Source organism: Ranitomeya variabilis, chromosome 2 (genome assembly GCF_051348905.1).
Source record: "Ranitomeya variabilis isolate aRanVar5 chromosome 2, aRanVar5.hap1, whole genome shotgun sequence".
NCBI lineage: Eukaryota > Metazoa > Chordata > Amphibia > Anura > Dendrobatidae > Ranitomeya > Ranitomeya variabilis.
The window spans coordinates 988,215,772-988,241,486 of NC_135233.1; the positions used below are offsets into that span (position 1 = coordinate 988,215,772).

At 53.9% G+C, this 25,715-nt stretch overlaps 1 protein-coding gene across 2 annotated transcripts in view; it reads right to left on the reverse strand.

Moving 5' to 3' along the window:
• Positions 1-693: 693 nt before the first annotated feature.
• LOC143808379 (uncharacterized) overlaps positions 694-25,715 on the reverse strand; it is a 54,191-nt gene continuing 29,169 nt past the window's right edge. Inside the window, exons 9-16 of one of the 2 annotated variants that reach the window (XM_077290950.1) lie at positions 19,548-19,742; positions 18,608-18,763; positions 17,484-17,630; positions 16,337-16,483; positions 15,799-16,008; positions 15,559-15,705; positions 6,896-7,049; positions 694-814 (exon numbers count right to left, since the gene is read on the reverse strand). In XM_077290950.1, coding sequence (XP_077147065.1) covers positions 15,859-16,008; positions 16,337-16,483; positions 17,484-17,630; positions 18,608-18,763; positions 19,548-19,742 — 795 coding nt within the window. In that variant the 3' untranslated portion in view covers positions 694-814; positions 6,896-7,049; positions 15,559-15,705; positions 15,799-15,858. The remainder of the gene's footprint in view (positions 815-6,895; positions 7,050-15,558; positions 15,706-15,798; positions 16,009-16,336; positions 16,484-17,483; positions 17,631-18,607; positions 18,764-19,547; positions 19,743-25,715) is intronic. The other variant, XM_077290951.1, reaches the window with a different exon arrangement.

Genomic DNA, 25,715 nt, shown 5'->3' on the forward strand with positions numbered 1-25,715 from the left:
AGAGAATGATAGAGAGGCAGAGAAAGGCACCGATAGTCATTGAAAAGCACATATAGGCAGAGAGGGGCTCGCAGAGGCACAGAAAGCGAGAGAGAGGACTCACATCTTCTGTTGCTGATCGGCAACAATCATAGCAGTTCATTATGGCATATTTCCGTCCCGTGACGTCTCAATTTGTGTTACTGAGCCTGTGTGGCAGGCCACACTGCCTCCTAAAGGCCCCTTGTCTTTGTGTTTTCCTGATGAAGGGGTCAGAGACCATAAAATGCGTTGAATAAACCACCAGAATTCTTCATTACATCTGAATTTGTATTATTGTTGCATCCAAGCTGTGATACTCAAATCCACCATGCACACGTTACTGCAGGGGAAGCCTGGGAACTTTTCCAGAACCATCACAATAGCGATGTGTGTTTTGGCTTTCCTGGCCTGTTCCTGCCCACAATGATGACCTGCAGGGTGTCCCCAGTTATCTCCACCAGCATGCATTACTAATTTCCAGTGGGCGAGTAAATCTTGGGATACCCCAAGTCATTACTTTTGGTGGACACAGCCTAGGAATGCAGTGCCATTTGTGGGGGAATTGCCAAGCTGTCCCCTACCAGTGGTGATTGGGGTGTTCCTGAATATGCCCAACTATATTCAATTAACATTACACCCAACTGCTACACTAAAGAGGCAACAAACATGTCAAACATTTATAACATTTTATTTATTGTAAGAAATTAGGCGTAGGCCAAAAATAACATGCAAAGGAAGAAAACTGTTATAAACGAGCTTGGCAGAGGTGACATATTTCTTGCCAGCATTCGACCTGAGGAGAGAAAAAAAAAATATATTAAACAGTGTAGTATACTTTCTAAGATGCATTTACAGCTGAACTGTTCTATATGACATCTCAGTCCTATTACTAGTCTCTCAATTTGTGCTGCCGAGGCATATAGTGGCACAGTGAGGCACATGAAGGTACAGAGAATAATAGGCAGAGATAGTCAAAGTCAGAGGCAGGCTCAGAGGGGCTGGGCATGATGCTGGCAGCACGAGGCAGGCTCAGAGGGGCTGGGCATGATGCTGGCAGCACGAGGCAGGCTCAGAGGGGCTGGGCATGATGCTGGCAGCACGAGGCAGGCTCAGAGGGGCTGGGCATGATGCTGGCAGCACGAGGCAGGCTCAGAGGGGCTGGGCATGATGCTGGCAGCACGAGGCAGGCTCAGAGGGGCTGGGCATGATGCTGGCAGCACGAGGCAGGCTCAGAGGGGCTGGGCATGATGCTGGCAGCACGAGGCAGGCTCAGAGGGGCTGGGCATGATGCTGGCAGCACGAGGCAGGCTCAGAGGGGCTGGGCATGATGCTGGCAGCACGAGGCAGGCTCAGAGGGGCTGGGCATGATGCTGGCAGCACGAGGCAGGCTCAGAGGGGCTGGGCATGATGCTGGCAGCACGAGGCAGGCTCAGAGGGGCTGGGCATGATGCTGGCAGCACGAGGCAGGCTCAGAGGGGCTGGGCATGATGCTGGCAGCACGAGGCAGGCTCAGAGGGGCTGGGCATGATGCTGGCAGCACGAGGCAGGCTCAGAGGGGCTGGGCATGATGCTGGCAGCACGATTCAGGCTCAGAGGGGCTGGGCATGATGCTGGCAGCACGATTCAGGCTCAGAGGGGCTGGGCATGATGCTGGCAGCACGAGGCAGGCTCAGAGGGGCTGGGCATGATGCTGGCAGCACGAGGCAGGCTCAGAGGGGCTGGGCATGATGCTGGCAGCACGAGGCAGGCTCAGAGGGGCTGGGCATGATGCTGGCAGCACGAGGCAGGCTCAGAGGGGCTGGGCATGATGCTGGCAGCACGAGGCAGGCTCAGAGGGGCTGGGCATGATGCTGGCAGCACGAGGCAGGCTCAGAGGGGCTGGGCATGATGCTGGCAGCACGAGGCAGGCTCAGAGGGGCTGGGCATGATGCTGGCAGCACGAGGCAGGCTCAGAGGGGCTGGGCATGATGCTGGCAGCATGAGGCAGGCTCAGAGGGGCTGGGCATGATGCTGGCAGCATGAGGCAGGCTCAGAGGGGCTGGGCATGATGCTGGCAGCATGAGGCAGGCTCAGAGGGGCTGGGCATGATGCTGGCTCTGAGGGGCTGAGCATGATGCTGGCTCTGAGGGGCTGAGCATGATGCTGGCTCTGAGGGGCTGAGCATGATGCTGGCTCTGAGGGGCTGAGCATGATGCTGGCTCTGAGGGGCTGAGCATGATGCTGGCTCTGAGGGGCTGTGGGACAGCCTGTCAGAGCCTGTGGCGTGCTGCAGGGGCCAGTAAAGGGGGGCTGAGGGAGTCCGTGGGTCTGGTATGGGGCTGTGGAGGCTGTGTGGCGCTGTAGAGGGGGTTGTGTGGTGGTGTAGAGGGGGTTGTGTGGCGCTGTAGAGGGGGTTGTGTGGCGCTGTAGAGGACTACAGAGCCACACAGCCCCCTGGTGTGACTTCCTGAGTGCCATGACAGCTGACTGTATATACATGTATACACATACATGTATGTACATGTGCCATGACAGCTCCTTAGACCATACATGGATTGTCACTTACCCAAACCGAGGCTGAAAAGGTTTAGCTGCTCCACATGATGATGATGGTGGCCGGAGAGCAGTGTTCCTCCATAGCGATGTCGTCCATTAGGGAAACTTGGAGTCCTTGTCCCGCCAGGTCTTGAGCGAGTTTAGTCTGCACGATGCCTTGTTACCTATTTGAAAAGAGAAGAAAAAAAAGGAAATTTTTGAATTTTGACATTTTTTCTTCTAAGCCCTATTAATTGTACTGGTACATTAACCCGTTCTTCCACGAGCGTATATTCCCAGCAGAGACACAGCGAGCGGGCGACTGCCCCAAGTGTTACCTACTGAGAGACAGGGAAAGAAAGAACAATAATAAGGGAAACATTGCATTCATAATCAGTGTTCACAGCTGAGTGACTGTGCTCAGCTCCCCCTAACCCTCCCCTACCCCACAGGGAACCCCTGTATCCTGCCATGCCCCCCACAGCTGACCCTATACATTGTCCTCACTTCCCATTGCAGGGACCCTGTCTCCCACGCAGTGCCCCCATACACTGCGCTCAGCTCACCATCCCCCTCCAGGGACAGCCTGTCTCGCCCGCAGTGCCCCCATACACTGCGCTCAGCTCACCATCCCCCTCCAGGGACAGCCTGTCTCCCCCGCAGTGCCCCCCCCCCCCCCCATACACTGTGCTAAGCTCCCGGTCCCAGAGGGGCTGGGCATGATGCTGGCAGCACGAGGCAGGCTCAGAGGGGCTGGGCATGATGCTGGCAGCACGAGGCAGGCTCAGAGGGGCTGGGCATGATGCTGGCAGCACGAGGCAGGCTCAGAGGGGCTGGGCATGATGCTGGCAGCACGAGGCAGGCTCAGAGGGGCTGGGCATGATGCTGGCAGCACGAGGCAGGCTCAGAGGGGCTGGGCATGATGCTGGCAGCACGAGGCAGGCTCAGAGGGGCTGGGCATGATGCTGGCAGCACGAGGCAGGCTCAGAGGGGCTGGGCATGATGCTGGCAGCACGAGGCAGGCTCAGAGGGGCTGGGCATGATGCTGGCAGCACGAGGCAGGCTCAGAGGGGCTGGGCATGATGCTGGCAGCACGAGGCAGGCTCAGAGGGGCTGGGCATGATGCTGGCAGCACGAGGCAGGCTCAGAGGGGCTGGGCATGATGCTGGCAGCACGAGGCAGGCTCAGAGGGGCTGGGCATGATGCTGGCAGCACGAGGCAGGCTCAGAGGGGCTGGGCATGATGCTGGCAGCACGAGGCAGGCTCAGAGGGGCTGGGCATGATGCTGGCAGCACGAGGCAGGCTCAGAGGGGCTGGGCATGATGCTGGCAGCACGAGGCAGGCTCAGAGGGGCTGGGCATGATGCTGGCAGCACGAGGCAGGCTCAGAGGGGCTGGGCATGATGCTGGCAGCACGAGGCAGGCTCAGAGGGGCTGGGCATGATGCTGGCAGCACGAGGCAGGCTCAGAGGGGCTGGGCATGATGCTGGCAGCATGAGGCAGGCTCAGAGGGGCTGGGCATGATGCTGGCAGCATGAGGCAGGCTCAGAGGGGCTGGGCATGATGCTGGCTCTGAGGGGCTGAGCATGATGCTGGCTCTGAGGGGCTGAGCATGATGCTGGCTCTGAGGGGCTGAGCATGATGCTGGCTCTGAGGGGCTGAGCATGATGCTGGCTCTGAGGGGCTGAGCATGATGCTGGCTCTGAGGGGCTGTGGGACAGCCTGTCAGAGCCTGTGGCGTGCTGCAGGGGCCAGTAAAGGGGGGCTGAGGGAGTCCGTGGGTCTGGTATGGGGCTGTGGAGGCTGTGTGGCGCTGTAGAGGGGGTTGTGTGGTGGTGTAGAGGGGGTTGTGTGGCGCTGTAGAGGGGGTTGTGTGGCGCTGTAGAGGACTACAGAGCCACACAGCCCCCTGGTGTGACTTCCTGAGTGCCATGACAGCTGACTGTATATACATGTATACACATACATGTATGTACATGTGCCATGACAGCTCCTTAGACCATACATGGATTGTCACTTACCCAAACCGAGGCTGAAAAGGTTTAGCTGCTCCACATGATGATGATGGTGGCCGGAGAGCAGTGTTCCTCCATAGCGATGTCGTCCATTAGGGAAACTTGGAGTCCTTGTCCCGCCAGGTCTTGAGCGAGTTTAGTCTGCACGATGCCTTGTTACCTATTTGAAAAGAGAAGAAAAAAAAGGAAATTTTTGAATTTTGACATTTTTTCTTCTAAGCCCTATTAATTGTACTGGTACATTAACCCGTTCTTCCACGAGCGTATATTCCCAGCAGAGACACAGCGAGCGGGCGACTGCCCCAAGTGTTACCTACTGAGAGACAGGGAAAGAAAGAACAATAATAAGGGAAACATTGCATTCATAATCAGTGTTCACAGCTGAGTGACTGTGCTCAGCTCCCCCTAACCCTCCCCTACCCCACAGGGAACCCCTGTATCCTGCCATGCCCCCCACAGCTGACCCTATACATTGTCCTCACTTCCCATTGCAGGGACCCTGTCTCCCACGCAGTGCCCCCATACACTGCGCTCAGCTCACCATCCCCCTCCAGGGACAGCCTGTCTCGCCCGCAGTGCCCCCATACACTGCGCTCAGCTCACCATCCCCCTCCAGGGACAGCCTGTCTCCCCCGCAGTGCCCCCCCCCCCCCCCATACACTGTGCTAAGCTCCCGGTCCCAGAGGGGCTGGGCATGATGCTGGCAGCACGAGGCAGGCTCAGAGGGGCTGGGCATGATGCTGGCAGCACGAGGCAGGCTCAGAGGGGCTGGGCATGATGCTGGCAGCACGAGGCAGGCTCAGAGGGGCTGGGCATGATGCTGGCAGCACGAGGCAGGCTCAGAGGGGCTGGGCATGATGCTGGCAGCACGAGGCAGGCTCAGAGGGGCTGGGCATGATGCTGGCAGCACGAGGCAGGCTCAGAGGGGCTGGGCATGATGCTGGCAGCACGAGGCAGGCTCAGAGGGGCTGGGCATGATGCTGGCAGCACGAGGCAGGCTCAGAGGGGCTGGGCATGATGCTGGCAGCACGAGGCAGGCTCAGAGGGGCTGGGCATGATGCTGGCAGCACGAGGCAGGCTCAGAGGGGCTGGGCATGATGCTGGCAGCACGAGGCAGGCTCAGAGGGGCTGGGCATGATGCTGGCAGCACGAGGCAGGCTCAGAGGGGCTGGGCATGATGCTGGCAGCACGAGGCAGGCTCAGAGGGGCTGGGCATGATGCTGGCAGCACGAGGCAGGCTCAGAGGGGCTGGGCATGATGCTGGCAGCACGAGGCAGGCTCAGAGGGGCTGGGCATGATGCTGGCAGCACGAGGCAGGCTCAGAGGGGCTGGGCATGATGCTGGCAGCACGAGGCAGGCTCAGAGGGGCTGGGCATGATGCTGGCAGCACGAGGCAGGCTCAGAGGGGCTGGGCATGATGCTGGCAGCACGAGGCAGGCTCAGAGGGGCTGGGCATGATGCTGGCAGCACGAGGCAGGCTCAGAGGGGCTGGGCATGATGCTGGCAGCACGAGGCAGGCTCAGAGGGGCTGGGCATGATGCTGGCAGCACGAGGCAGGCTCAGAGGGGCTGGGCATGATGCTGGCAGCACGAGGCAGGCTCAGAGGGGCTGGGCATGATGCTGGCAGCACGAGGCAGGCTCAGAGGGGCTGGGCATGATGCTGGCAGCACGAGGCAGGCTCAGAGGGGCTGGGCATGATGCAGGCTCAGAGGGGCTGGGCATGATGCTGGCAGCATGAGGCAGGCTCAGAGGGGCTGGGCATGATGCTGGCAGCATGAGGCAGGCTCAGAGGGGCTGGGCATGATGCTGGCAGCATGAGGCAGGCTCAGAGGGGCTGGGCATGATGCTGGCTCTGAGGGGCTGAGCATGATGCTGGCTCTGAGGGGCTGAGCATGATGCTGGCTCTGAGGGGCTGAGCATGATGCTGGCTCTGAGGGGCTGAGCATGATGCTGGCTCTGAGGGGCTGAGCATGATGCTGGCTCTGAGGGGCTGAGCATGCTGGCTCTGAGGGGCTGTGGGACAGCCTGTCAGAGCCTGTGGCGTGCTGCAGGGGCCAGTAAAGGGGGGCTGAGGGAGTCCGTGGGTCTGGTATGGGGCTGTGGAGGCTGTGTGGCGCTGTAGAGGGGGTTGTGTGGTGGTGTAGAGGGGGTTGTGTGGTGCTGTAGAGGGGGTTGTGTGGCGCTGTAGAGGGGGTTGTGTGGCGCTGTAGAGGACTACAGAGCCACACAGCCCCCTGGTGTGACTTCCTGAGTGCCATGACAGCTGACTGTATATACATGTATACACATACATGTATGTACATGTGCCATGACAGCTCCTTAGACCATACATGGATTGTCACTTACCCAAACCGAGGCTGAAAAGGTTTAGCTGCTCCACATGATGATGATGGAGGCCGGAGAGCAGTGTTCCTCCATAGCGATGTCGTCCATTAGGGAAACTTGGAGTCCTTGTCCCGCCAGGTCTTGAGCGAGTTTAGTCTGCACGATGCCTTGTTACCTATTTGAAAAGAGAAGAAAAAAAAGGAAATTTTTGAATTTTGACATTTTTTCTTCTAAGCCCTATTAATTGTACTGGTACATTAACCCGTTCTTCCACGAGCGTATATTCCCAGCAGAGACACAGCGAGCGGGCGACTGCCCCAAGTGTTACCTACTGAGAGACAGGGAAAGAAAGAACAATAATAAGGGAAACATTGCATTCATAATCAGTGTTCACAGCTGAGTGACTGTGCTCAGCTCCCCCTAACCCTCCCCTACCCCACAGGGAACCCCTGTATCCTGCCATGCCCCCCACAGCTGACCCTATACATTGTCCTCACTTCCCATTGCAGGGACCCTGTCTCCCACGCAGTGCCCCCATACACTGCGCTCAGTTCACCATCCCCCTCCAGGGACAGCCTGTCTCGCCCGCAGTGCCCCCATACACTGCGCTCAGCTCACCAGCCCCCTCCAGGGACAGCCTGTCTCCCCCGCAGTGCCCCCCCCCCCCCCCATACACTGTGCTAAGCTCCCGGTCCCCCTCCAAGGACAGCCTGTCTCCCCCGCAGTGCCCCCCCATACACTGTGCTAAGCTCCCGGTCCCCCTCCAAGGACAGCCTGTCTCCCCCGCAGTGCCCCCCCATACACTGTGCTAAGCTCCCGGTCCCCCTCCAAGGACAGCCTGTCTCCCCCGCAGTGCCCCCCCATACACTGTGCTAAGCTCCCGGTCCCCCTCCAAGGACAGCCTGTCTCCCCCGCAGTGCCCCCCCATACACTGTGCTAAGCTCCCGGTCCCCCTCCAAGGACAGCCTGTCTCCCCCGCAGTGCCCCCCCATACACTGTGCTAAGCTCCCGGTCCCCCTCCAAGGACAGCCTGTCTCCCCCGCAGTGCCCCCCCATACACTGTGCTAAGCTCCCGGTCCCCCTCCAAGGACAGCCTGTCTCCCCCGCAGTGCCCCCCCATACACTGTGCTAAGCTCCCGGTCCCCCTCCAAGGACAGCCTGTCTCCCCCGCAGTGCCCCCCCATACACTGTGCTAAGCTCCCGGTCCCCCTCCAAGGACAGCCTGTCTCCCCCGCAGTGCCCCCCCATACACTGTGCTAAGCTCCCGGTCCCCCTCCAAGGACAGCCTGTCTCCCCCGCAGTGCCCCCCCATACACTGTGCTAAGCTCCCGGTCCCCCTCCAAGGACAGCCTGTCTCCCCCGCAGTGCCCCCCCATACACTGTGCTAAGCTCCCGGTCCCCCTCCAAGGACAGCCTGTCTCCCCCGCAGTGCCCCCCCATACACTGTGCTAAGCTCCCGGTCCCCCTCCAAGGACAGCCTGTCTCCCCCGCAGTGCCCCCCCATACACTGTGCTAAGCTCCCGGTCCCCCTCCAAGGACAGCCTGTCTCCCCCGCAGTGCCCCCCCATACACTGTGCTAAGCTCCCGGTCCCCCTCCAAGGACAGCCTGTCTCCCCCGCAGTGCCCCCCCATACACTGTGCTAAGCTCCCGGTCCCCCTCCAAGGACAGCCTGTCTCCCCCGCAGTGCCCCCCCATACACTGTGCTAAGCTCCCGGTCCCCCTCCAAGGACAGCCTGTCTCCCCCGCAGTGCCCCCCCATACACTGTGCTAAGCTCCCGGTCCCCCTCCAAGGACAGCCTGTCTCCCCCGCAGTGCCCCCCCATACACTGTGCTAAGCTCCCGGTCCCCCTCCAAGGACAGCCTGTCTCCCCCGCAGTGCCCCCCCATACACTGTGCTAAGCTCCCGGTCCCCCTCCAAGGACAGCCTGTCTCCCCCGCAGTGCCCCCCCATACACTGTGCTAAGCTCCCGGTCCCCCTCCAAGGACAGCCTGTCTCCCCCGCAGTGCCCCCCCATACACTGTGCTAAGCTCCCGGTCCCCCTCCAAGGACAGCCTGTCTCCCCCGCAGTGCTCCCCCCCCCCCCATACACTGTGCTAAGCTCCCGGTCCCCCTCCAAGGACAGCCTGCCTCCCCCGCAGTGCCCCCCCCCCCCATACACTGTGCTAAGCTCCCGGTCCCCCTCCAAGGACAGCCTGTCTCCCCCGCAGTGCCCCCCCCCCATACACTCTGCTAAGCTCCCGGTCCCCCTCCAAGGACAGCCTGTCTCCCCCGCAGTGCTCCCCCCCCCCCATACACTGTGCTAAGCTCCCGGTCCCCCTCCAAGGACAGCCTGTCTCCCCCGCAGTGCCCCCCCCCATACACTGCGCTCAGCTCACCATCCCCCTCCAGGGACAGCCTGTCTCCCCCGCAGTGCCCCCCCCCCCCCCCCATACACTGTGCTAAGCTCCCGGTCCCCCTCCAAGGACAGCCTGTCTCCCCCGCAGTGCCCCCCCATACACTGTGCTAAGCTCCCGGTCCCCCTCCAAGGACAGCCTGTCTCCCCCGCAGTGCCCCCCCATACACTGTGCTAAGCTCCCGGTCCCCCTCCAAGGACAGCCTGTCTCCCCCGCAGTGCCCCCCCATACACTGTGCTAAGCTCCCGGTCCCCCTCCAAGGACAGCCTGTCTCCCCCGCAGTGCCCCCCCATACACTGTGCTAAGCTCCCGGTCCCCCTCCAAGGACAGCCTGTCTCCCCCGCAGTGCCCCCCCATACACTGTGCTAAGCTCCCGGTCCCCCTCCAAGGACAGCCTGTCTCCCCCGCAGTGCCCCCCCATACACTGTGCTAAGCTCCCGGTCCCCCTCCAAGGACAGCCTGTCTCCCCCGCAGTGCCCCCCCATACACTGTGCTAAGCTCCCGGTCCCCCTCCAAGGACAGCCTGTCTCCCCCGCAGTGCCCCCCCATACACTGTGCTAAGCTCCCGGTCCCCCTCCAAGGACAGCCTGTCTCCCCCGCAGTGCCCCCCCATACACTGTGCTAAGCTCCCGGTCCCCCTCCAAGGACAGCCTGTCTCCCCCGCAGTGCCCCCCCCATACACTGAGCTAAGCTCCCGGTCCCCCTCCAAGGACAGCCTGTCTCCCCCGCAGTGCCCCCCCATACACTGTGCTAAGCTCCCGGTCCCCCTCCAAGGACAGCCTGTCTCCCCCGCATTGCCCCCCCATACACTGTGCTAAGCTCCCGGTCCCCCTCCAAGGACAGCCTGTCTCCCCCGCAGTGCCCCCCCCCAATACACTCTGCTAAGCTCCCGGTCCCCCTCCAAGGACAGCCTGTCTCCCCCGCAGTGCTCCCCCCCCCCCCATACACTGTGCTAAGCTCCCGGTCCCCCTCCAAGGACAGCCTGTCTCCCCCGCAGTGCCCCCCCCCATACACTGTGCTAAGCTCCCGGTCCCCCTCCAAGGACAGCCTGTCTCCCCCGCAGTGCTCCCCCCCCACATACACTGTGCTAAGCTCCCGGTCCCCCTCCAAGGACAGCCTGTCTCCCCCGCAGTGCTCCCCCCCCTCCCCCATACACTGTGCTAAGCTCCCGGTCCCCCTCCAAGGACAGCCTGTCCCCCCCTGCAGTGCCCCCCCTACAGCTGACCCCATACAGACATGCAGCGGTGGTGCCGATACGGGCTCATACTTACCGGCCGGCAGCTCCAAGATTCAAATCTGGCGCTCACAGGTCACGTCATTGTTGCTGAAGTCAGAACGGGAAAGTAGCGGGCGGGCTCGGCGCCATGTCACACAGAACCCGGCCGCCCCTCGCCCCTCCCCCCGCTTCACCTTACAGCCGGGCAGAGGATGCTATTATTAATTTGCTGCCTTCACTACAGGGGACGTGTCACAGGATTCCTCCCCCTTCCACTATGCACACAGGCCGGCGAGTGACTTCCTGGTTCCGGCCGCACAGCGGGGACCCCGCCCACCGACAAGACAGTGCTGAGGAGGGGGATGAGTGACAACCTCCTCACACACCGCCCCTCCCCCGCCACTGTCCGCCGTAACAGCACACAGCCGGGGAATGAATGAGCCCCAGGGGCGCAGCACTGGCCCCGCCCACCACGGGCAGCACTGGCCCTGACCCCGCCCACCCTGCACCACACAGCGGAGCACAGGGGGAGAGCTATGAGCCCCGGGGGCACACGGCGCTGACTCCGCCCACCCTGCGCCACACACCCGAGCACAGGGGGGCATCTATGAGCCCCGGGGGCAGACGGCGCCGACTCCGCCCACACCGCACCACACAGCGCTGGCCTCGCCCACCCTGCGCCACTCACCGGAGCACAGGGGGGCATCTATGAGCCCCGGGGGCAGACGGCGCCGACTCCGCCCACACCGCACCACACGGCGCTGACCTCGCCCACCCCGACCCACACACAGTAAAACCCGGGGGGAGATGTATAAGCCCCGGAGGCACGCAGCGCTGACTCCGCCCACCCTGCGCCACACACCGGAGCACAGGGGGGCATCTATGAGCCCCGGGGGCACACAGCGCTGACCCCGCCCACCGTGCACCAGACAGCACACACTTATCTACAACAAAAAAGTCACTGTGACCCCGGTTTTTGGGGTCTTTTTTCATTGCAGCAGATTTCTAATGTGTGCATTAGTATCAGCTAAGGTTTCCTTAGATTTTTACCGCAAAAACCCATGAAAACCGCATGCGATTTTTTTTTTTTAAATGCGTTTTTTGCTGGAAAATCTGAGGAATCCTTAGCTGATGCTAATGCACACATTTAAAATCTGCTTCAAGGAAAAATGACCCCGAAAACTGGACAGACAGTGCAGAGGACCGGGGATTAGCGACAAGCACCCGGGGCGTCACACACCCTCCCCCGCCACTGCCGATGTTACTGCACACAGCAGGGGAAATGAAGAGACCCCCGACCGCACAGCACTGGCCCCGCCTCCTCCGCACCGGACAGACGGTGCAGAGGACCGGGGATTAGTGACAAGCACCCGGGGCGTCACACACCCTCCCCCGCCACTGCCGATGTTACTGCACACAGCAGGGGAGATGAAGAGGGCCCCGGACGCACAGCACTGGCCCCGCCCCCTCCGCACCGGACAGACCGTGCAGAGGACCGGGGATTAGTGACAAGCACTCGATTCGTCCCACACCCTCCCCTGCCCCAGACATTTGCTCAGACATTCGTCTATGCTAAATGGCTTTTAGAAAGCACAGCTGCCATCCGGTGTTCAATCTCCAGAAATGCGGCTGAGTTATGTGTGGCAACGATTGAATGATTTTTAAGCGACAGATGACACCTGGTGGTGAAAATGAAGCAGTGACGGTCAGTTGAGTGAGCCGGTTAAAGACCCATATTTTGCACATCCCACAGAATAGCCAAGTTTGCGCATCCGTAACGGGCCCGCGAAGCGTCACTTCGAAGCGGCGTCGGCGTCAGGCGCACCCCCCGGCCTTTGGGCCGCAAATGGGCACGCGTTTCATCGCTCAGCGGTGAAATTTAGAAAAAATTTGAGTGAGAGCAGGCTCAACGTGCGTTTTTTGAGCATTCACGTCTGGCTATTTTGAGTGAGACCCGGTTAAACGTGCGTTTTTTGAGCATTCACGTCTGGCTATTTGGACTTGACTTTCGAAAACTTCTTTGGCGCGAAAACGTTACCGCCACATCCGGCACGCCATAAGACCGCGGCATGCGCGATACCAGCCTCAAGCCCGGCCTCGCGGCCGGTCGGGAGGCCAAAAACATGATTTCGGAAGCGAAAGCGTTTATCAAATTTCCGCCACCTGATTCCTCCTCAGGGGGCCGCCGGGATCGAGCGACGCGAGCGGCATACTGAAATTCAAAAATTTCAAAATTACCAAGGTCCAGCTGTTGAGGTGGCCCCAAAGTCCAACCTTGCTTCAGAGTCAGACTCCGATCCTGACAGACCAAGCCTTTAACCTCCAGGACATGGTCGACAGCCTCTTATCAATTATACCTTCAATATTAAACCTTTAGATAACTCCATCTCACTCAAAAAGGCAAAATGCCCTCCTGGCGTGTTTTCCAGCCACAAGACATTTGAGGAAATCTTTACCAAACAGTGGAAGCACCCGGAAAAGCGGTTCCTGGGTAGGAAATAGTTGTAGGAAACAGCTCATATCCTTTCGGTCCGATCTCAGAAAATTTGCACATACCCCAGCCGTGGATCCACCAGTCATGTGCCTATCCACCACCACTGTTCTGGCACTCCCTGATGTTTCCTCCCTCACGGACTTTCAGTCATATCGCAGCCCTAGCCAAGACCGCCTTTGAAGCTGCGGGAGCTTCTGTTTTCGCCTTCACTTCCAAATGGATAGCCAAGTAGGTCTCCGCCTGGGCTCTTGACCATGCCAGTTGCTCTGTCCGCGACACTAGCAATATTATAGCCATGCGCAGAATACTCTGGCTATAGGCCACGGCATCTAAAAAAAATCTCTTACCAACCTTCTCCAATTCCAGGGATCACGCCCCTCTTCAATTTTGCTCCATTCAACAGTTTACCTCCCCAGGACCTCCTCTCGGCGAGAACGGAATCCTTCTCATCAAGAGAAAACAAGCCATCCTCGAAACTCGCCATGGTGTCCAAAGCGTCGCTCTGCTAAGCTGTCAGGATACCGATCTAATAGTCTCACATTCTGATTTGTGTCGCACATCAGAGGTTTCTCCATTTCCTGCTCCAGGGGCCCACTACTAGTTAACAGCTCTCCCCTTCAGACTGGCCTCTGCTCCCAGAGTGTTCACGAAGGTCATGGCTTGTCCCTTCCAAGACTGTTACGTAAGTCTTCAGAAAACACTAAACACACACACTTACCTGTGAATTAGTCTCTGATCCCAGCCCAGCACCTAGGTTTTCCTAGGCATGCTGTTCAATATCGCCCACGCCAGAATCCTTCTCCCAAAGAAGATCTTAGTACCCCAGATGGGGATTTGTTCCCTAAGACACCCATTCCCCGATCTCTTTGACTCTACAGGAGTACAAGGAAAGACGATTGCCAAGATCGAAGCAGTCCCTTTTGCACAGTTCCATACCAAAGCCTTTCAACTTGCTCCCTGTCAGCTTGGGACAAAAGGATCTCTTCCCTGGATCGCCCCATACTTCAGCCTCTCCGACAGACAGTAATTGGCATGATGGAGTTTCTCCCCCTCCATTCGGCACAGGAGATCATTCCTCCCTCTCCACTGGCAGGTTGTTACGACGGACACCAGTCCCCTCAGAAGGTTGGGGTTGGTGACAGCACAGGGTTGCTGTAACTCTCAGGAAACCTCTCTTCCCATGAATTTCCTGGAGCTCAGAGCCATCTACCTCTCCGTTCTCCACTGGAAGGACCTTCAAGTGGGCCGACCAGTTCACATTCAATCGGACAATGCCACGGCCGTGGCATACATATCACCAGGACGGGACAAGCAACAAGTCCATCGTGTTAGAGGTCTCACGGATTGGGCTTGGGCTGAGTGTCACGTGCCAGCATTATCAACGGTGCAAATTCCAGGCGTGGACAACTGGGCCACCAACTTTAAGTCATTAGAGCCTCTCCTCGGGGGAGCAATCCCTCAACCGCTCTGTGTTCAAACAGATCTGTCAGAGGTGGGGTACTACCGACGTCGATCTAATGGTATCTTGTATCACAAGGTCCCTTGTTTTGGGGCCAGGTCTCACGACCCACTGGTGGTCAGTTATGATGCCTTGGTCATTCCATGATCTCAGTTTCGACTTCCGTACCTTTTTCCACCTCTTCCTCTGATCCCCAAACTCATAGCTAATCCCAGAAGGCCGGAGCTGCAGGGCTCCCTCCATAGTATTTTATGAGCAGCAACTGTCATCTCCTATCTTAGTAATGTGAACAAGACAGAATTTACCCATGAATTCAGAGTGAAAAATCAGAGACCAGTCCAGGAGGAGAAAAGATTCTCTGATAAAAATTAGAAACTGCTAAAAATCTTAAGTCTAAGCAGTATAGATTTATGAAAGTTTTGTTATAACAATGGTTTGTCTTTAATACTGAACTTGCAAACTCTGCTTCCAAATGTATCTCTAGGAACATTCAATTGTCAAAGGAAGCCCTGGAAGATTATGGAGACGCCGTCAAAGTCACCTGACTTGAACCTGATAGGAACCGTTTGATGATATTTGAAGAAGGAAGCATTTGCAGCACGAAAATCAAGAATATTTGTGACCTAGAGGTTACTGACCATGAGAAATGAGCCAAAATTTATCAGAAACTCTGCCAGAAGCAGATGTCTTAGATTATGCAGCCCGTGTGCAGCAGGTTATAACAGCCGGAAGGCCTCTGCTAAGTACTAAAGACGCTTATCATGTTATGTTGAGCCATTTACATTGTTCTCGTTTCATTCTGTTATTGCAAAATAACAGAAAGCTTTGTAAATAAACCGAATTTCCAATGGAGGATGAATTTTGATTTATGCTGGAAACTGACATATAGCCAAAAATAAAAACGATACTGGGTAAGAAGGGGGTCTCCTGGAAAGAGGCAGAACACAAAAAAACAGAGACCTTGTTTAGCCATCTTTCCATTGGGCTCCAGAGGGAGGCATCATATGGGTTGTAACCCAACATGTCTGGTCCTCGTTTACTTCTGGATGCTCGGGTGTAGACACTTGTGCCCAGGCATCTAATGTCTAGAAAAAGTCAGTTATACTATCCCTTTCCTTACCTGACTTACGGGTTTCACAGGCTCATCGGAGTCATCTTCACTTTCTTCTGCACTGCTTTCTTCATCGGGTTGTGCAGCTGAAAAAACTTCTCTTATTCCTTTGGCTCCAAGTGCCAGCGCTCACTGTTGTGGGGTGGCCACAGCAGCCTATAAAAGGGGGGGGGGGGGGGTATATATTTTAAAGGTATGGATTACAGATATAGGTCGTGAATTATGACACTAGATCAAAAGAGACATTACCTGAGGTTCCTCCGACTCCGACTCGCTGGTCTCTGAACTGTCTTGGGATGGCTTTGATTGTTATTGATATACCGGTTGCAGTTCCAAGTCGGAGGAGTCGCTGCTTTCAGATTCGGCATCTGAATCGGGAACAAGTGCCGGGATCGGTACAGACTGTTTAGGTGATGGGTTGCCTATAGTCAGACCTGGGGCTTTTACCGCAGAACTAGGCTGGGAAGGTAGTAAAAAAGGTTTAGTTGTAATTGCCCAAATACTAAAACACAAAATATAAGATATGTCCTCAATGCCCTGTGGAAAGGCAGCTTGGACCACCACTAGTTGCTAGATAGACTGGCAGTATGTAGGAGCCTCAGGGGCTGCAAAGTGAAAAGGAGCAGAGGTCAAACGAGTGTTCTCCCAAAAAAGAAGAACAAAACGATGAAGTTCTTTCCCACCACTGCTGCCAGTCTGTCAGAGTGACAAATACAGCACAGTTTGATCTCCACTTTTTCACATCACTGAAACAGTCATACTAGATTAAAAAAAAATAAAAATATACCGCATCATCACTGTCAGATTCCTCGCTGCTCTCATCTGCCACCTTCTTGGCAGGATTTCTCACCGCTGCAGCGCTGCTTTGGGTTGCCGGGGTCACAGGTGTAGGTTTAGCCCTGGACTTTGTGGCTACTACGGTTGGCGTTGGCACCTTTAAGAAAAGTCAGCAAATATAATATTGATGTCAAAAGTGTAAAACTGTGATCAAGGAAAAAGGAATATAGAATTACAAATTCTTCATTCTGCCCTTCCGGATTGGGATCCCCTCTAAAATACAAGCCCATGTGGGGCACCTTGCAAACCGCTAATCATTCAGGTATCGCGGGGTGACAGAGGGCGTACGTACGTAGATGCTGCAGTCGCTATTGACCACGGCATCTATGGAGTAAAAAGCCTGTGATCTTGGTGATCTATGATCGAGGTCGTCGGAGCAGAAGACCGGCTGTCAGTCCTAAACACTCCCCAGGTGGACACCGCTCCGATGCCTCCACTGTCACCATGGCATGGGTGTGCAGCATCCTGTGTGATACACCTCCCCAGATAATGATGTGTATGTGTGACACTGTTAGGGGGGTAATGACAATGGGCTTGATTTGTCAACACTGGCATGCTGGAGTCAGACGCTCCCGATTCCTTAAAAGCCTCCCCACAAATCTTGGGAATAAGGTCTGTGGTGTAAGGAATGCTGAAACTCGTTATGAATTTGATAGGAGGGGATTTGCCATGACCCTGTCCTGCCACAACTCCGGCCACATTGTTGGACCTGGGTGAAAATAGTTTGAGAACGCTAAAAGATGCAACATTTTGGTGCATCTTGGATGGATCGGGTCGATTATGATCGGAGAGTGAATTTTATAGAAAGCTCTTGGCGGCTACCAGACTCTTATATTAATGTGTTACTTGTACCCAAAAATACAACCAAGTCAGAATGTCTGCATTTGCCCACAGATCCTCATAGCTAATCCCAGAAGGCCGGAGCTGCAGGGCTCAGTGGTTACTACCATTGTTTTGCTGAACCAAGGACAACATGGACATGTAGTGATAGGAAACAGATTGTGAGCCCCATTTGGGACGGCGATGATAATGGCCATTAAGCAGTGTGGAATAAGTTGTCGCTGTACAAGCAGGAGATATGACTGCACAAATATTACCTGGGCTGCCTTCATCTCCGGTTCACTGTCAGACTCGTCACTGCTCTCGGAGTCCCGTGCGGCTGCTTCAGGCTTTGGAGCCTGGGCACTAGCAACTTTTGCAGGACTAGCATGGATTGTCCTTTTCTTTGGTGATGTGGTTTTCTCCTGGAATACAAAAAAAAAAAAAACCCATGATCCTTTGGAGAAACAAATTAATCTGGTGACTAATACTCTTGCACCCAGTATGTAGAAGCAGGTGCGATCCCCAAGATTGTAAAATGTGGGAGAGAAGACGACTAGTGGCTACAGGTCCAGCTGTTATATGGTACTTGGCGACACATTTACATTGTAGGAAAAAGCCTCCATCCCACCCGCCGCAGCATTTCTGCTGCCGATTAAAGCACCGCACACCGCGCTGTCTGAGCAACCACTGGTCTCAGACACGTCAGCCTCAGCAGGGCTCTGGGTTTCCCTGGTGAAGCCCCGTTTGTGGACATAATGGCCATGCCGGCACTTGCCTCAGTACCATCAATCGCTCTTGGTATGGACAGTCAGTCACAGCTTCGACCCTTGTTGGCTCTACTTTATCTTGTGAAGCTGAGACCTCCGACACCTTTTGCTCCAACAAAACAATGTAAAAATTGAGCATTAGAAAAGGTGTTGGGAAAACACGAGGATGCGAAGTGAAGGAGCAGCCCACAACGAGCCGATCACTTCTCAAATTTCCGAGGTTGCCTCTGAACAAGATGAAATGTCACCGGTGTGTTTGGGCAGCTGCTCCATTTTTTTTTCACTTTTGTGCAATTTTTAATAAATCTTTCTGCTGTGTATTTCTTTTGAATAAATCTGAAATATTACGCTTCAAAATGAGCAAAAATACAAAAAGCGACATTACCGGCACAATTTTGATAATGTCGCTGCCAATAGTCTCGATCTTCACCTTCACTAGTCAATTATAATAGCTGCCCAGAAAGCAGATGGTCCCGACTGCTGTAAAGTGGCCTTTAGTCCTGTACATATTCTGACCCAACAGATCAAACATGACCAATCAATGCCGCCACGTATCACATGGCACGGTGTGACCCCGAGCTGGCAGCTACATGTGTGCATTACTCCTCTTACATTAGTAATATTCTATATACATGTACCACAGGTTCTTCCTCGCTTTCCGTCTCACTGCCTTCTGAGCTATCATCCGTCATGGACTGCTGGGCGAAGGGTCGGACCGGAGCTTTTTGGTTTGATGTCAGCACGTTACTTGGTGCCGCGGCTTCCGGCGTTGAAGGAACAAACTGCATCTAGATGAAGATAAATTATACACAATCTGCTTAAATTGCTGAGTAATATTGTAAGCCTTCCAGAAGTGGGGGTCTGGCCAGTGCAATTGCCACAGATCCTTAGTGCAGACTTGCATTCAAGTTTTGTAAAGCCCTCGTCTCCAGGCTGCAGTTAAAAAAAAACAAAACAAAAAAAACACACAAGGCAAGCAATACCTCACTCACCCTCACCAGGTCCAGCGCTGAGTTACAACCCAAGTTCCGGGTGTGTGATTGTAGTGCTGATGTCACTTTAAAGTGATCAGCGTCAATAAATGACCTCAGCGGATCTGAGCAGGGGGCTTCGCCTACATGTGAAGTGCTCACCGATTGTATGCAGCGCTGTTGATGTAACAGGAGCGCTGCGGACAATCAGACACCGGAAGCAGCTGTGGAGACTCAATAGACCCAGAAAGGGGAGATAAAAAGCGCAAAACTGCAGCCGGCAGAAAACAGGAGATTTTTGAAAATGTAAAACCACTTTACATACAAAAACCCCGTCTGGCATATGGCAGGCTTGGGGGTCATTATTAAGACCTGGATATTAGGGTAACACATCACCCCCAGGATATTATGGCGACATGGATTAGCTTACAGAGGATGCTCACTTTAAACTCCATAGATACTACAATCATCTAAAGAGTTAAGGCCAATCTGGTACCTGCTCCTGAGCCCTCATCTGGTACCTGCTCCTGAGCCCTCAGAATACTCAAAAACAACCCCTAACAAATGATTAAGTCAGGAAACTTCTAATAACCAGACTTACCTCGCTGTCATGGTCTGATTCCTCGCTCTTCTCCATAGTGATCGTGTTAGATTTCCTTGCTGTGGTGCGGCTCCTGGATGCCAGGGTCGCAGCTGCAGTTCTGGCGTACCCCTTCTTAGCCTTCGTTGCTGTCGTTTTGGCTGCTCTTGACGCAGCCGCTTTCGCCTTAGAAGCTATTGGGGTTGGCGCCTTTTGCTTAATCAGAAAAGATGGGGATCGTTAAATTTATTAACTGGCAGGAGCATTTGGCAGTGAATTTAGGTCTGTATTTATGGAGAGGCCTCAGGAGTTGAGCCCACAGCACACGCAGCGGATGCTGGCTGTGTTACACAAAGTCATCTCTAAGTACACCTGGTGTTTAACCATTTAAATGCAACTCTGTAGCATTTAACCCCTTCCTGATGGGGCCAATTTTTGCTTTTTCATTTTTCCCTCCCAGAGCCATAATTTTTTTTTTCCTGTCCGCAGAGCTTGTTTTTTTGAAGGACAAGTTGTACTTTTGAATGACACCATTCATTTTACAAAAAACAAACAAAAAAAAAAAAAAAACCCACCATTTCAAAGCACGATGGAACTGAAAAAACACCCACAATTCTGACGTTTTTAGAGAATTGTTTTTATGGCGTGCAGTGCAAGGGAAAAACGATCTCACAATGTGATTCTGCTCATCAACACAATTACGGCCATACTAAACATGTCCAGGTTTTTTAAAATTATTTTAGTGTGGGGAAAAAAAAAACAAAAAAACAAGACAGCAGAAAAAAAAACAAACAAAAAAAACTTTTGGGGGTTGTGTCACCATTTTCCGAGACCCGTAACTTTTTCATTATTCAGTTGATTGAGCTGTTTGATTACTTTTTTGCAGGGTAAGATCATTGTTTTCTTCTTTTTCTCTTCATTGGGGGGACACAGGTAACCGGTAACCATGGGCGTGTGCTGCTGTCGCTAGGAGGCCAACACTGCACCCCCCCCCAAAAAAAGGAAAAAGTTAGCTCCTCAGTAGTTGACACCCACAGACTGGCACAAAGCTCGTAAGTTTTAGCTTAGTGTTATAGTTGGAGGCAGACCTGGATTTGATCCCAGATCCATTTTGTTCTTTAGGTCACCATGTTGTGCGTCAATCTTTTCTCTTTGTTTGTTTATTCTCTACAACAACCCGTAACTTCTCACCCCAATTTCCCAACTAAATGACAGTAAGAAACAGTATGGTGCTATCCACATCATATCCTCTCTGGTCTGCGAGGCAGGAACTTACCCCGACACTTCAAGCGTGTCTCAGGGTGGATGGTCCTTACTTTTTTCTCCACCCCAGCCCTCTTCTCAGAGCAGTGCCAGCAGGAAGCCAGTGGTCACCCCTCAGTGTCAAGCCCAACCCCCCCCCCCCCCCCGCAAACCCCAGGGTCGACACAGTTTCCAGTGACACCCCCCCCCCCCCGCACTTGGGGGCTCCGGATGCAGTAACCTGGATTGCGAAGAGGGAGTCACCAGTGCTCCGATTGTTTCTCATGACGAATCGCAGCTTCCACCCACCACCCTCAGCATGGCAGATCAATGATAAGGTCCAAGAAGCAGGCTCATTTCAGCTACTAGTCTGGTTCCCCTTCCCCTTGCTCCAGGATACCCTTGGTATTCAACTCCTCCTATGAGGTGGCCCCAAAGTCCAACCTTGCTTCAGAGTCAGACTCCGATCCTGACAGACCAAGCCTTTAACCTCCAGGACATGGTCGACAGCCTCTTATCAATTATACCTTCAATATTAAACCTTTAGATAACTCCATCTCACTCAAAAAGGCAAAATGCCCTCCTGGCGTGTTTTCCAGCCACAAGACATTTGAGGAAATCTTTACCAAACAGTGGAAGCACCCGGAAAAGCGGTTCCTGGGTAGGAAATAGTTGTAGGAAACAGCTCATATCCTTTCGGTCCGATCTCAGAAAATTTGCACATACCCCAGCCGTGGATCCACCAGTCATGTGCCTATCCACCACCACTGTTCTGGCACTCCCTGATGTTTCCTCCCTCACGGACTTTCAGTCATATCGCAGCCCTAGCCAAGACCGCCTTTGAAGCTGCGGGAGCTTCTGTTTTCGCCTTCACTTCCAAATGGATAGCCAAGTAGGTCTCCGCCTGGGCTCTTGACCATGCCAGTTGCTCTGTCCGCGACACTAGCAATATTATAGCCATGCGCAGAATACTCTGGCTATAGGCCACGGCATCTAAAAAAAATCTCTTACCAACCTTCTCCAATTCCAGGGATCACGCCCCTCTTCAATTTTGCTCCATTCAACAGTTTACCTCCCCAGAACCTCCTCTCGGCGAGAACGGAATCCTTCTCATCAAGAGAAAACAAGCCATCCTCGAAACTCGCCATGGTGTCCAAAGCGTCGCTCTGCTAAGCTGTCAGGATACCGATCTAATAGTCTCACATTCTGATTTGTGTCGCACATCAGAGGTTTCTCCATTTCCTGCTCCAGGGGCCCACTACTAGTTAACAGCTCTCCCCTTCAGACTGGCCTCTGCTCCCAGAGTGTTCACGAAGGTCATGGCTTGTCCCTTCCAAGACTGTTACGTAAGTCTTCAGATCACACTAAACACACACACTTACCTGTGAATTAGTCTCTGATCCCAGCCCAGCACCTAGGTTTTCCTAGGCATGCTGTTCAATATCGCCCACGCCAGAATCCTTCTCCCAAAGAAGATCTTAGTACCCCAGATGGGGATTTGTTCCCTAAGACACCCATTCCCCGATCTCTTTGACTCTAAAGGAGTACAAGGAAAGACGATTGCCAAGATCGAAGCAGTCCCTTTTGCACAGTTCCATACCAAAGCCTTTCAACTTGCTCCCTGTCAGCTTGGGACAAAAGGATCTCTTCCCTGGATCGCCCCATACTTCAGCCTCTCCGACAGACAGTAATTGGCATGATGGAGTTTCTCCCCCTCCATTCGGCACAGGAGATCATTCCTCCCTCTCCACTGGCAGGTTGTTACGACGGACACCAGTCCCCTCAGAAGGTTGGGGTTGGTGACAGCACAGGGTTGCTGTAACTCTCAGGAAACCTCTCTTCCCATGAATTTCCTGGAGCTCAGAGCCATCTACCTCTCCGTTCTCCACTGGAAGGACCTTCAAGTGGGCCGACCAGTTCACATTCAATCGGACAATGCCACGGCCGTGGCATACATATCACCAGGACGGGACAAGCAACAAGTCCATCGTGTTAGAGGTCTCACGGATTGGGCTTGGGCTGAGTGTCACGTGCCAGCATTATCAACGGTGCAAATTCCAGGCGTGGACAACTGGGCCACCAACTTTAAGTCATTAGAGCCTCTCCTCGGGGGAGCAATCCCTCAACCGCTCTGTGTTCAAACAGATCTGTCAGAGGTGGGGTACTACCGACGTCGATCTAATGGTATCTTGTATCACAAGGTCCCTTGTTTTGGGGCCAGGTCTCACGACCCACTGGTGGTCAGTTACGATGCCTTGGTCATTCCATGATCTCAGTTTCGACTTCCGTACCTTTTTCCACCTCTTCCTCTGATCCCCAAACTCATCAAGAAGATCAAGAAGGAAGGAGTTCCAGTCATCCCAATGGCCCCAGACTGGCAAAGAAAAGCCTGGCATGAAGTCAGTCAGTCAAGTTGCAGATGTATCCTGGAAACTCCCAGACCTACTCTTTCAAGGTCCCCTCTTCAACCAGAATACTTGGTGTCTCAATTTAATGGCAAGGCTGTCGAAGCTAAAGTCCTGAGGGAGGCTGGCTTCTCGTCCCAGGTCATACAGACCATGAACAAGGAGAGGTCCTCATGGATTTATCATTGGATATGGAAGGCCCTCTTTCGCTGGTGTTAAGACAGCCATACAGCTCCCATGTCTTTTTCCATTCCATCCATCTTGGCGTTCTTACAATCAGGGCTAGAGTCCGGGTTATCTCTTAGTACCCTTAAGGGTCAGGTCTCCACACTCTCAATTCTGTTTTAACAAGATTTAGCCCCTCATCCCCAGGTCAAGACTAGAGATGAGCGAATGTGTTAGGAAAACTATCTCCGAATTAGCCATATTCATACCGAACTTATGCTTGACGATAATTTCTGTACATTTGCTCATCTGTAAACCCATTACCTCCAATGGCATTCGGCAAATATTGCAAATACGGCAGTCGTAATCTGAACAGAATATTGAAATATTCGCTCATCTCTAGTCAAGACCTTACTTCAGGGAGTTGCTCGCCTTGCGCCACCATATCGTTCCCCCGTGGACCAGTAGGACCTTAAGCCAGTTTTGAGCGCTCTTTAGGGACCTCCCTTTGAACCCATTCAGGACTTTGCAGTCTCCATTCTCTCCTGGAAGGTTGCCTTTTTGGTTGCAATCACTTCCCTTCATTCAGACAGGTCTCAGAGTTGGCAGTTCTCTTGCGGATCTCCTTTCCTTATCCTCCACCAGGACAAAGGTGGTCCTATGACCAGTTCCTTCCCACATAAGTCTCCTCATTCCATATCAACGAGGATATTTTCCTTCATTCTGGCCGTCCCCTGGACTTAAGTCAGGAGCCTTACGTCTCTACCTCGCAAGGACTGCATCCTTCTGACGTTTGGATGCCTTGTCATTCCTGTGGGTCATCATAAGGGACTCCCTGCCTCCAAGTCCACTATCGCTCACTGGTTCCGCTCTACTATACTGGAAGCTTATCGAGTCAAGGATAGACCATTGGGGGACACCGCACACTGAAGGTACCGTCACACTAAACGATATCGCTAGCAATCCGTGACGTTGCAGCGTCCTCGCTAGCGATATCGTTTAGTTTGACACGCAGCAGCGATCAGAATCCTGCTGTGATGTCGCTGGTCGCTGAATAAAGTCCAGAACTTTATTTGGTCGTCCGATCGCTGTGTATCGTTGTGTTTGACACCAAAAGCAACGATACCAGCGATGTTTTACACTGGTAACCAGGGTAAACATCGGGTTGCTAAGCGCAGGGCCGCGCTTAGTAACCCGATGTTTACCCTGGTTACCAGCGTAAAAGTAAAAAAAACAAACAGCACATACTCACATGCGCGTCCCCCAGCGTCTGCTTCCTGACACTGACTGAGCGCCGGCCCTAAATTGAAAGTGAAACCACAGCGGTGACGTCACTGCTGTGCTGTTAGGGCCGGAGCTCAGTCAGTGTCAGGAAGCGGACGGCAGGGGACGCGCATGTGAGTATGTGCTGTTTGTTTTTTTTACTTTTACGCTGGTAACCAGGGTAAACATCGGGTTACTAAGCGCGTCCCTGCGCTTAGCAACCCGATGTTTACCCTGGTTACCCGGGGACCTCGGCATCGTTGGTCGCTGGAGAGCCGTCTGTGTGACAGCTCCCCAGCGATCAAACAGCGACGCTGCAGCGATCGGCATCGTTGTCGCTATCGCTGCAGCGTCGCTTAGTGTGACGGTACCTTGAGTTTGAGCTTATGTTGTGCCAAAGTATAGTTCTTTGTTGTTGCTTCTCCTACTGCTTCTTTTCCACTAACTGATGAGCTTTGTGCCAGTCGGTGGGTATACCCTACCAAGAAGGAGCCAACTTTATTTATTTTTTTTTGCTTGGCGTCAGCCTCATAGCGACAGAAGCATACACCCATGGTTACCTGCGTCCCCCAATGAAGGCTCTAAGAAAGATTTTACTTTGTGTACCAAAAATTCTTCTTTGGACATCATTTTGAAATGGATATTACAATTTGATCGCTTGTTTTACAGCATTTTTTTATGGTGTTGCAGTGACCAAAAGTTTATTTTGGAGTTGATTTTTTTCCTTTTATGGAGTTTACAGATCGGGCTAATTATTTTTATATTTTGATTGATTAAACTCTCCTGAACGTGGCTATATCATGTGTATTTTTATTTTCTATTACCTTAAGTTTTAATGGGGTGAGAGTCATTTTAACTTGTGTTTCTGCTTGTTTTTTTTTTCCTTTAGTACCTTTAGGGGACTTGAACCTGCAATCACTTGTACTATACACAGTACCACTATATTGCTGCATATAGTAAAACTCACAGCTTAATTTGATGCCTGACCACAGACTGAGCTTCAAGGGAGCTACATAATGACAAGCAAGGAGGTCTTCAACAGACCCAAGGCTCTTATAGCAACCCATTGACGCCCTGCGATCATTTCACGGGTACGCCGATGGGCGCATAGAAT